This window comes from Octopus bimaculoides, chromosome 18 (assembly GCF_046866305.1).
Source record: "Octopus bimaculoides isolate indiv1 chromosome 18, ASM4686630v1, whole genome shotgun sequence".
Classification (NCBI taxonomy): Eukaryota; Metazoa; Mollusca; class Cephalopoda; order Octopoda; family Octopodidae; genus Octopus; species Octopus bimaculoides.
Genome location: NC_142945.1, coordinates 31074510 through 31087111, shown reverse-complemented (window position 1 = coordinate 31087111; position 12602 = coordinate 31074510). Strand labels below are relative to the sequence as shown.

At 37.8% G+C, this 12602-nt stretch overlaps 1 protein-coding gene across 6 annotated transcripts in view; it reads left to right on the top strand.

The window, feature by feature from the left end:
* LOC106875756 (dual specificity protein kinase Ttk) overlaps positions 1-12602 on the top strand; it is a 288324-nt gene that overhangs the window by 136019 nt on the left and 139703 nt on the right. For all 6 annotated transcript variants that reach the window (XR_016244973.1, XR_016244972.1, XM_052974191.2 and 3 more), the window contains exon 8: positions 10951-11346. Coding sequence is in view for 4 of the 6 variants with exons in the window: in XM_052974191.2 (XP_052830151.1) it covers positions 10951-11346 (396 nt within the window). In the remaining 2 variants the exon portion in view is untranslated. The remainder of the gene's footprint in view (positions 1-10950; positions 11347-12602) is intronic.

Below are 12602 nucleotides of genomic sequence, written 5' to 3'. Positions count from 1 at the left end.
TGGCATGGTTTATTTTACAGTTGGATGCCCTTCCAAACACCAACCACTTTACAGTATGGACTGGATGTTTTTTATGTGGCACTAGCACTGGCAGGATCACTGAGTAACTTGCTTGTTAAGGTTATCTCTACAGTTATTCTATAGAAATTATAGCCAGCACTGCTTTTTGTTATGATGTTTCATATCCAAGACGTCAAATGTAAACAAATGATGAAAAAAGGGTAATGGGTGTATATGCCATATTTTGGGAGTTTTTTCCCCTTCATCAGCGCTGATCTAACCACGAACACATTGCTTAAATAACCACAAAATACAGTGGTGTAATGTTATTGGATATACCAATTTTACATATTAAACACATTCCTGGAAGCTGGCACATAAATATAAATTACTTGTAGGGATGTAGTATTTCATTAGGCAACCATAATATACTATAAAGTATATTAAGCATTTTTATAAGTCAATACCATGTTCTCCTGTGTTAGCAGTGCACTTTACATCACTTGTCAAGGTTATCTCTACAGAAATTCTATATAAATTATAGCTAGCACTGATTTTTGTTACGTTTCATATCCAAGATATCAGATGTAAACAAACAATGAGATCAAAGATCATTAGTGGATGTACCAATTTTATGGTATATCCAATAACATTACACAGCTGTATTTAGTCTCTATTTAAGCAATGTGTTCATGGATGATTAAGGGGTTAGATGGGTACTGATGAAGGGGCACACATTCCCTAAATATGGCATATACACCCATTACCTATTTTTCATCTTCAATTTCATTGTTTGTTTACATCTGATGTTTCAGATATGAAACATAGCAAAAATCAGTGCTGGCTATAATTTATATAGAATCTCTGTAGAGATAACCTTAACAAGTGATGCAAAGTGCACTGCTAACACTATAGAACATGGTATTGACCTATAAAAGTGTTTAATATATTTTATAGGGGGATACCTGGTTACTCGGTGAGAGAGAGAGAGAGAGAGTGATAGGGAGAAGGAGTGATCAAGATTGAGGCCAGGAATGGGTGTTTTGCTGTAGAGAAGATGCATGGTTAACCAGCCAGAAGAAGAGGGAGAGAGTGGAAGAGAACAAGAGAGTAGGAGAGAGATGATGGTGAAGTGCCAGAGCATGCTCACAAGGAACAGGGATCAGAATATAAATGAGATGGTTAAGAAGAGTCAGAGAGAGATAAAGACTGTTGGTTTGGACATGTAATGCATATGAATGAAAACAGCTGTATAAAGAAGTGCTGATCACTGAGAGTGGATGGCACCTGTGGAAGAGGGAGACCCAGAAAGACATGGGATGAAATAGTGAAGACCGATCTCAGGATGTTGGGCCTCACAAAGGAGATGACAATGGACTAAGATGTCTGTTGATATGAGGTTCTTGAGAAAACCTGCCCACTTCAATGAAACTGTATTCTAGAAGCATTGTGGGTTCCATCCACATATAACAATAAACTTTTTCCACACCCTACCCCAAGGAACCAAACCATTGGGTCACCCCATAAATAATGCGGTTTTTCTCAATTGCATGGACTAAAAGTTGGAGTTGCATCAACTTGCTATAAAAGCAGGTAGTAATTTTACCTTGTCCTTATTCTTAGTACAAGTTCTGAAGAGTGCAGTTCGATTTTAACAGTTATTTTTTCAAAGCTATAATAGAAGTGACAAAGGAGCATATTCGGCATACTTTGCTTTATGAGTTCAATAAAGGCAACAGCGCAATGGAATGTGGAAGGAATATTAATGCAGTATATTGGGATTGGACAATAAATGTAAGCCAATGTCAACTGTGGTTCCAGAAATTCTGAGCTGGAAACTACAGCTTAGAAGATGAGCCTTGTCCTGGAAGATCTATATGGCTTGATGAGGATGTCCTGCAAACCCTGGTGGAACAAAATCCCATCATAACTGTTGAGGAACTTAGCAGAGAAGCTTGGATTTGGTCATTCAACTATTCATCAATGCCTGTGTGCCATCGGAAAAGTCAGCAAATTGGGTCAATGGTTTCCTTACAAACTTTCCAAGTCTAATCGCATGCAGAGAGTGAATGTGTGCTCTTCTTTGATGGTTTGACAGGAGCTGGCTAAGCAAAAGACTGTATCAGGCTTCAGTGTCTGTTTTAGCATAGTTTTTACAGCTGGATGCCCTACCTAACACCAACCAATCAGCAGAGTGGACTGAGTGCTCTTTACGTGGCACAAGCACAGATGAAATCAGTTTTGGCATAGCTTTTACAGCTGGATGCTTTTCCAAACACCAACCACTTGATGCATTTTACAAGGCGCCAGCACTGGCAGGGTCACCAAGTAACTTGCAAGACAAAGATCCTTTGGAGAGGAATGGGCACTGGAGGAGGTGATCTTGTGTCAGATGATGAAAGGTTATAGTGAAACAGAGAGACAAAAACAGGTGTGTTGTTGTAGGGGAATTACATGGTTACCTGGTCACAGAGAGAGAGAGGAATCAGGACAAAAACAGGTGTGCTGCTGTAAAAGAGATATATGGTTATTCAGCCCAAGGGAAAACAGGAGAAGGAGAGAGAGAGTGAGAGACAACAAGAGTGCAGGAGAGAGATGGTGACAAAATGCTGGGCATACTCATAAGGGACAGGGATCAGAATATAAATGGGATGGTCAAGTAAAAGAAGAGAGAGATAGATGGTTGCAAGTGCTAGGGCATACCCTTGAGGTATGGAGGTCACAATATAAAGGGGTTGGACAAAATAATGGAAACACCTAGCATCATAGCATCATTAGTTTGAAATATCTATAAAAACCATCAAAAGCTTGTTTATTTTTATGTTTTTTTTATTTATTATTAGTGCTACTTAATATGTTTTACTAAAATTGCTGTTTATTTTCAGATATCATAAGAAAAAGGTAATTAAAGTTTATTAAAATGACAGATCTATCAGACTTTCAAAGAGGTCAAATTCTTGGTGCTTGTATGGCAGGCGCTAGCGTAATGAAAACATCCAAAATGTTTGGTATATCAAGAAGTACTGTCTCAAAAGTAATGACAACCTTTGAGAAAGAGGGAAAAACCTTCTCATCGAAACAAAACTCTGGAAGAAAACCAAAACTTTCAGATAGGGACCGTCTGACTCTTACGTGAATTGTTAGAAAGGATCAGAAAAATACAGCCACCAAAATTACTGTAGAGCTTAATGACCACCTCGAGAACCCAGTTTCCACAAAAACTATTTGCCAGAAGCTGCACTAAGCCAGATTTCACAGGAGGGCTGAAATCAGAAAATCGCATTACTTTCAAACAAATGTTGCAAAGCGTTTAGAGTGGAGTAAAAACCTACAGAATTGGTCCCCAGAGCAGTGGAAGAATGTTATTTTCTCGGACAAGTCATCTTTTACCTTATTTTCGACCACCAGCCGAGTATACATGTGGAGACAGCCAATAGAAGCATTTGACCCAGACTGTCTTCTTCCAACTGTTAAACATAGATGAGGATCTGTAATGATCTGGGGAGCTATATCTTCGAAATCCACTGGCCCTTCATGGCAGAATTAATAGTCAAGACTATTTAAGCATTTTATCTGATCAAATTCATCCTATGGTTGCAGAACTGTTTCCGGAGGGAAACGCAATCTTTCAGGATAATAATGCACCAATTCACACAACTAAAGTTGTCACTGAATGGCACGAGGAACATTCTAGTGAAGTTGAACATCTTATCTGGCTACCGCAGTCCCCAGATCTCAATATTATTGAACATTTATGGTGCATGAAAGAGATGTGAGGAATAGAAGAGATGTAGTTTGGTTTGTTAGGGTGTGTAAAAAGTTTTTTTGTTGCATATGGGTGGAACACAGTGCTTCTAGAACTCAGTTCTCTCTAGTCTACACATGTCTTCTGTATTCAGAACCCATGTCTCACTACCATGGCGTATAGCCATTTACACACAAGCATCATACAGCCTACCTTTCACTCTGACAAAGAGTCCTTTTGTTGCCGACAGAGGTAATAGCTCACTGAACATCCTATTCTTATTCTAGAAACAATGCTTTCGGAGCATCCTCCACCATTGCTAATTTGGTCACCTAGGTAACAGAAACTATCTACAACCTCAAGAGAGCTTCCTGGGCATTTAAAAGAATCTAAGTCCCACCAGATAACTCTGCTAAGTATAATGGCTTACTTTTGGTCAAATATTAGGTCATCCCGTAAATAATGTGGTTTTTTTTATACTTCTTTTATTTTTCAAAATTAAGATAAGCAAAGTTCTTTTTTAATCTAAAATATACTGTCCTTCATTTTCCACAATGTTCTTCAATCTATCTGGTAGCCTTGCAAGGTCCCTCTTCCAAAATTCACTTGTCTGTGATGAAAAATACTCCTCCAGTTATTCTTCCGACCTTGTCTACAGAGTTCATATTTTTTCCATCCAAATGATTTTGAAGACTGCAAAATAAATGATAATCAGATATTCGGTGAATATGGTGGGTGGGGCATCATTTCCCATTCAAACTGCTCCAGCCTTTGGAATGCCATCTTCACTGTATGTGGCTTTTGTCTTGAAAGCAAAGATAGTTGTTTTTGTTCAAGTGCTGACTTAAGCTGCTCGCAGTAGATCTCCTTTGTTATCATTTGGTTTGGGTTTAAAAGTTCAAAGTGGAGTAAACCTTTCATATCCCATGAAACAGATAACAACGCCTTACGTAGGTGAAAACCTTCTTTAGCCTGGTGTGCCGGTGTTTCTCCTTTCCCTACCTACTGTCTCAGCACCTGACATTTTTATAGAGAACCTATTTCTCATCCCCAGTCACTATTTGGTCCATTAAAGGTTCATTCATGAGATGTGACAGCAAAGAAGAACACACATTCACTCTCTGCATGCGATTAGACTTGGAAAGTTTGTGAGGTACCCATTGACCCAATTTGCTGACTTTTCCAATGGCATGCAGGTGTCGATGAATGGTTGAATGACCAAATCCAAGCTCCTCTGCTAAGTTCCTCAACAGTTATGATGGGATTTTGTTCCACCAGAGTTTGCAGGACATCGTCATCGAGCTCTACAAATTTTTCAGGATGAGGCTTGTCTTCTAGGCTGTAATTTCTGGTTCAGAATTTCTGGAACTACCGTTGATACTGGCTTACACTTATTTTCTGATCCCCATATACCGCATTAATATTCCTCACACTTTCTATTGCATTGTTGCCTTTATTGAGCTCAAAACAAAATATACTGAATATGCTCTTTTGTCACTTCCATTATAGCTTTGAAAAAATAACTGTTAAAATTGAACTGCACTCTTCAAAACTTGTACTGAGAATAAGGACAAAGTAAAATTAATACCTGCTTTTGTAGCAAGTTGATGCAGGTAATTTATCCTGTCCCCCTCCAACTTTTAGATCGTGCAATTGAAAAAACTGCATTATTCATGGGATGACCCAGTACTTTTCCTGCAGCTGTTTCATGAGGAAGATGGCATCTGTGGTACTCTTCCCAGGTACAAAACCAAACTCCATCTCATCTAGGTCTATTCTATTCCTAATCAATTGAGCTATGCCCCTCACAGTAACTTTCATGACTTCATCTAACAGTTGTTTCTATCTAAGGCATCACCTTTATCCATGTAGCAGCTAACGATGATACTACTGCACCAGTCATTGGGGATGGCACCTTCCTGAATAACCTGATTAACTAATTATATGGGTGACTATGCTGTATCCTACACCACCGGAGATTTTAATCATGTCAACAGCGATTCTTGATGGCCCAGGGGCTTTCCCTGCTTTGATATCCTTAATTGCTTTATTATGTTGCTGTCAACTCTGATGGCTGGTCCCTCAATTGGTTTGATACTTGAAAGATTCTCCTCCCATTCATTATCCACATTTAGTAACCTTTCATAGTGGCACTTCCATGCATCTTTCTTCTCTGAGTCACTAAGTGCAAGCATATCATTATCCATTCGGGCACATTTCTCACCTATCACATCTCTATTCTCTCTGATACCTGCTTTGCAATCCTGAATACCTTACGCCTTTGATCCTAACCGTCTAGAACAATGGCAAACCTCTTACCTTTGGCTATTCCTTTTGCTATGTAAACCTGTTGCCTCACTTCCCTTCTGGCTACCTGATATAATTCTCTGCTTCCTCTGTTTTTCCAGATTCATCTTTTTGCTTTTGTAGTGCTGTCCACTCTTTGTTCCACTACTATGTCACCTGTGGTCTAGCTGGGGCTTTGCACCAGTCACAAATTTGATCTGCAGCCCTCAGCAAATTGTCCTGCAGGAACTTCCAATTGCCCTCTAAGCTATATGTCCCTATTTCCTCATCTCTATCATCATAGGCTTCCAGTAGAATATCTCTCAATTTCTATTGATTAGCTGGGTGTTTGAGCTTCCATAATCTCCTTTTCCAGTATAGTTTATTTTTCCAAGTCTTTCTAGCCCTAATTCCGAAGTCACTAACTAATAGCCTATGTTGGGGTGTACACACTCTTCACCTGGGAAATACTTTGCATTTGTGAGCATCTATCTGCCTATCCCATTGCCTTGGTCAGGAGGTCATCAATCCGGCTTGTGTGCCCACCAGACTGATAAGTGATTAGGTGGCTGGCTGGTTTTCTGAAGTTATTGTTCCTAACCATGAGATCCTCTGCATCACAGAGCTCTAGTAGCCTTGTTCCCTCCTCATTCCTGGGGCCAGAACCATAACCACCAAACACCCCATGGAATCCATGGGAATACTGCTGAACATGTCCATTAAAATCACCAACCACAATAACAAAGTCTCTGTCATTTGTCATTCAGGTAGTCTGCAGGACTACCTTGCCATTGGGGTAGTCTGCAGTAGAATTGGTCCTTCTGTTCATCTGAGAAAATCACTCTATCCCAAAATGAACTGGATTTTTCTGACATCTTAGCTCATTTCTTTCTTTTCATGATATTAATTGGTTGAAGGAGAGGTTTTGTTCTAGCTGCTCATCCACAATACCCAAACTTATGCAGATATGTAACACGTTCTTGGACTAACTTCTAGCTGTTTTACAATGTCAGAAGCCTTCGAACGGGGTTCGTTTTCCACAATTCTCTTCAAACAGCGAAGCTTCCTTTCCAAGGGTCCAGCCAAGATGAGAATCTATTGATTCTTTTCTTTGCACTATAACTCTATTAATAGTGACAAGAGGAATTTAAAGATTTTCGGCAATTTTTTACTGGCTAAGACCAGCCTCAGATTGCCCAACAATACAACTTCTTTGAAAATCTGACAGTTTTGCTGAATATTTTGTGCGTGGCATAGTTACTTTTCGCAAATGTTTAATATAATGGCATCTGGAATGAAAAAGAATAATTATATTGTCAATTCTACACTGCTGAAAACACATTAAGACACTTAGATCAGAAATTTTGAAAATTAAAGGTGTCTATTTACTTCCTGCATGTCTGTGTATATAAGGAGTTCACATAGGCGCATACTTACATGTATATGGTACTCTAACAGGCACATGCACACAGGTACATGAGTACAAAGAAGCGGGGATCTCTACTCTCAGAACAGGAGTACGAGTAGCTAGGGAAGCCAGTCATGGACATTTAGATTGAAAGGGGTTGTGGGCGGGTGGGCATAACAAGTTTGCAAAAATGGCCACTATGACAGAACCTACGCAGAGAATTACAATATTTTCCCCATGTTGCTTACAATTTTAATTATTATCTACTAACTAGATAAATTTTAATATTTAACAATTATTATTATTACCTCCGCCTTAGTGAAAGCAGAAGTATTGTTTTCAGTCATGTTTGTTTGTTTGTCCATGGACAGGATATCTCAGGAACTGCTTGATGGATTTGGATGAAACTTTCAGGAATGTTTGGCCTTGTGACTGGCACGAACTGATTAGATTTTGGGATCGATCCAGTACCAGACAAGGATTCTTAATTATTTTTTATATTTTCTTTACATGTATACGTAAAGTTTCACATAGTTCTCTTGTACACACATATACTCAGACATTTTCAGTGTTGAACATTACTATCCCATTTCCATTGTACACACACACACACACGCATGCAAACATACCTTTCTTTTACACGCACATATACTCACACTTCACCATTTATCTGTTTTTTCACTCCTTCTTTCATTATTCATCTATCACTCCTTCCTTTCTCATTTATATGATGCTCTCTTTGCCATTTATTGCCTCTACCTTCACCTCTCACTTTGGTTCTGTTATATATATATATATATATATATATATATAAAATCCCCAAAATTGAAGAACAAACACAAGAAAAATACATCAATGCGCGAACATGGTACATGCAAAGTATTAGCAGATGCTCAGGGAAGGAAAGAAAGGTGGTTTTACACAAATATATAAAAAGACAATGCTCATTATTATATTAGGAAATTATTCAAACATTTTAAACACTTTACAGTATACTTACATCTCTAATATATAAAATAGAGATGTGTGTGTATTCGCTTATCACCTGAAAACGGCTTCACCATTTACTTCCATACTTGTGATGCATGAATAATTTGACCTCGGATAAATGTTAGGCTCTTAATTTGATTTTTTTTTTATTAAAAATAAATAATATTGCTTTATATTTATGATTCACTTCTTTAAAAAGGTTCCTCAATGTCAACTTCTGGTATTGACGTAGCCTGCATGTAGATTTACTCTCTCTCTCTCTCTCTTTCATACACACGCACAAACACACACACTCACACACAAAGATCTATGCATATTTATGCATGTACGTATACATGACCTCTCTCTCTCTCACTCTCTCTCTCTCTCACTCTCTCTCTCTCTCACTCTCTCTCTCTCTCACTCTCTCTCTCTCTCTCTCTCTCTCACTCTCTCTCTCTCTCTCTCTCTCTGTCACTCACTCTCTCTCTCTCTCTCTCTCTCTCTCTCTCTCTCTCTGTCACACACACGCACACGTCCATTTCATCTGATGTGTGATACTCTGTGCGTGCGTGCGTGGGTGGGCGGGTGGGTGGGTTCCACAATCGCCATTTATTTCAATTACTCTTGTGAGGATATTGACGTAAATCATTTTTTTCATTTAATCCCCACTTTAATTTTCGTAAAAGTTTCAAAGTAACAATAAGGCTTTTTGGCGCATCTTCAATTTTCCCATTCATGAGAGGCGCCCAGCCATCATTCATCTGGGAGTCCATCTACAGAATGTCCTCAAATTTCTATACAGCATATTTTGCTTTTTTTCATCCAGTATATAAGCAACAATTTCATTCCCGAGCAACGCCGGGTGCCTCTGCTAGTATATTATATAATATTATACCTCAATCTAAAACAATAGGATTACTAAAGGAAGACTGGAATTTAAGAGAAGAGAAGACCGAAAGGTCTCATCATATTCATTGAAGGATTTTATTTCAGATATTCTCATTCTAAAAATAATCTCCGTTTAATCATTGAGAGGACGTTGGTGTTGCATTGGCGAAGGTTTGTGTTCTCTGAGTGATCTTGTTGTTGTTGTTGTTGTCGTTGCTATTATTATTATTATTATTATTATTATTATTATTACACTAAGCAATGAGGATTGAGTGTACAACAGGTCTATAGAAGTGATGGGAGAGAGAAATTGTATGCGTCTCTTTAATAAATTTTTATTGATTTCTTCCAGAGCGTAATTTTGAAGCATAGAAATCCTTAATTTCAAACATGAAAAAGAAGAAATGCATTTTTTTTTTGCATGAATTCAAGCTTGGACATAATGCTTCCCAAACAGCAGCCATTATCAACAGAGCATGGTGTGAAGGGTCCACTAGTCACCAGACAGTATGACAGTTGTTTGAGAGATTCCATAGTGGGGATGAGAGCCTTGAAGATCAAGAAGGTAGAGGACATCCATCCATCCTTGATGATCAGTATTTGGAAACAATAGTTAAACAAAATTCACGACACAGTGTCAGAGAAATGTTTCATATGCTTGGTGTCGGAGTTTCAACAGTATCAGATCACCTGAAGAAAATCAGCAAAGTGAAAAAAACTCAATAAATGGGTCCCGCATAACCTCAATGAAAATCAAAGACTTTGGAATTTTGAAGTGTGTTTGATGCTCTCTCTGCAAAACTCTAATGACCCATTTCTTAATTGAATAGTGACTTGTGACGACAAGTGGATCCTTTATGACAATCATAAGCAATTGAGTTAATGGCTTGATTGTGATGAAGCACCCAAACATTTCCTGAAACCGAAGTTGCATCAGCAGAAGATTATGGCGACTGCATTACAGCTTTCTGAACCCTAACCAGAGCATGACATTGAGAATTTACTGTAAGCAACTGGAAGAAATACATGTTCACTTGAGCAAAATGAGACCTGTACTTGTTAATCGACGTGGTCCAATTCTGCTCCACAACAACGCTCAACCACACATTTCCAAGATGACACTGCAGAAGCTCACAGACTTAGGATGTGAGACTTTACCACTTCCTTCATATTCTTCTGATCTTTCACCCACTGACTACCACTTTTTCAAGCATCTAGACACTCTTTTAAGGCAAAAAAAAACCTTCCATTTCAAAACCAAGGTCGAAACTGAATTCAAGGATTTCTTGGCATTAAAACCTTTTTGAGTTTTATCAAAGAGGCATAAATGACCTTGTTAATCAATGAGAGAAATGCATAGCTGTTCAGGAATCATATTTTGAATAAGTAAACCTTTGTATAAGTTCAGTTTTTCAAGAATATAGGCTTATTTTTAAAATTGGCCATTATTTTCTGAACAATCTAATAATTACTTTAAATGTTAAATATTTAATATAAATTTAAAAGAGTTATATTAAAGAAAGACTAGTTACTATTTGTTTTGAGTAAGGTAAAATTTAATGTATCTTGTATTTCTTTTCATATATCTTTTTTGCATGCATGTGGTTATACTTGATTAATGAGTTTCTGTTTTGTTATTGTGATATTTTAGGACTGTCTTAAGTGAATCTAAACCAAGACAGCTAGCAACACCTGAAATGCCTGTGAAGAAAGACTCAAATACTTCACCTGAAGAATTTATTTGTGGTAGCATTTTTGCACTTTCAGAAAAGTGGGGCTCTCTGAATCAGCAAGGCTCATATGCAAGGCGCTTCTCACACATCTGTGATAGACGTGTGTCTAATGTACATACTCCTATAGATAAATGTTTATCTAGTACTCAGGGTTCCACAGATCCAAGTTTTCATTCTGTAAATGATCATCGTTTCTCTACTCAGTTTACTACTTTTGGTTCCTCCCATCTTGGTTCTTACAACACACCTGACTGCCATAAGTCATCATTGTCTGCAGGAAGCTATGAAAATTGCTCTTCTACAAAGTTCCTCAGGTTTGTAATTGCAATCCACCTTTTAACCCTCATTATTTTTGCAATTATTTTTTCTGTGCTAACAGGAGTTGGACAGGACTTCTTGAGTGGTACTTTACAACAGATATCCTTTCTATTGCCAATTCTTGTGTCTTACAAAATAAAACAAATGAAGAAAAAACAACTTCACTGTTTTATAGGAAAAACTTAACTCAGTGATATTTCTCAAACGCTTACCCATTATTGAGTATTGTTTCTTGTACTGATACATTGAAGTTATCAATTTAAAGTAGCTGACTATATCACTTTCACCATTGTTGCATCTTTACCTTATCACCTTCACCTAAATGCTAACTGTACTATATCCACCAGGATCATTTTGGTTAATCCCATTTTGTTGAAACTGAATTTCTGAAACTTCATCTCTAATTGTAATTTCCCCACCTACCAATAACTTCAAAGGTTTAAAACTGAAAATTGACCATATGAACCTTATCCACCTTATCCTGTCTCTGACTCCTAATCAAGAAGGATTTGAAAAGTCTATGGTTGATAGCCATCCTTTTGAAACCATGTAATAAAAATAAATGAGAGAAATTTGTGAAAAACTCTGTCTTGTGAAATCTTTCTCTCTGATTGTTAACATAGTACACTAATGTCCAATTGTGACTTCAACTTGGAATTGCTCTACTCATCATTAACACCCTCTGAAAAGGTACTCCTATTCATTCTTCAATTTAAAGTTATGAATGAAATTAGGAAGTTCGTTAGCTGTTGCCTTGTGCAATATATATGTATTGTACAGAAAGTGGGCATAAGCTTTTCATCAAGTGACACAGGTTATGCAAATTGCACATGGTAGAATAACTTCTTTCTTTGTTGCAGGCAATTAGAGTGTTGCATTCAGAAGCAATATGTCACCATTCAGCTCTTAATAAATGTGGTGTTCAGACTGTCTGACAACTACAGAAGGTCACAGGTTGATTACAGAAATGACACTATTGACTAGCAATGTGTACAAAGGAAGGAAGTTTAAAGAAGGGGGAGACCAACAGTGAAGAGAAACTATGCTATGGGAGACCATCAACTGTGCCAACTGACTCAAATCATCAGTGAATAGATAAATTGATTTGTGTGGACAAACAAGTAACAGTGAGCTTGCTACTCAACTGGACTGTGGTTACAATGTATTACTGAAGATGGTGAAAGACTTTGGTTATTGGAATATGTGTTCAAAGTGGGTACCTCTGTGGTTGACACCCAATTTGAGAGAAAGA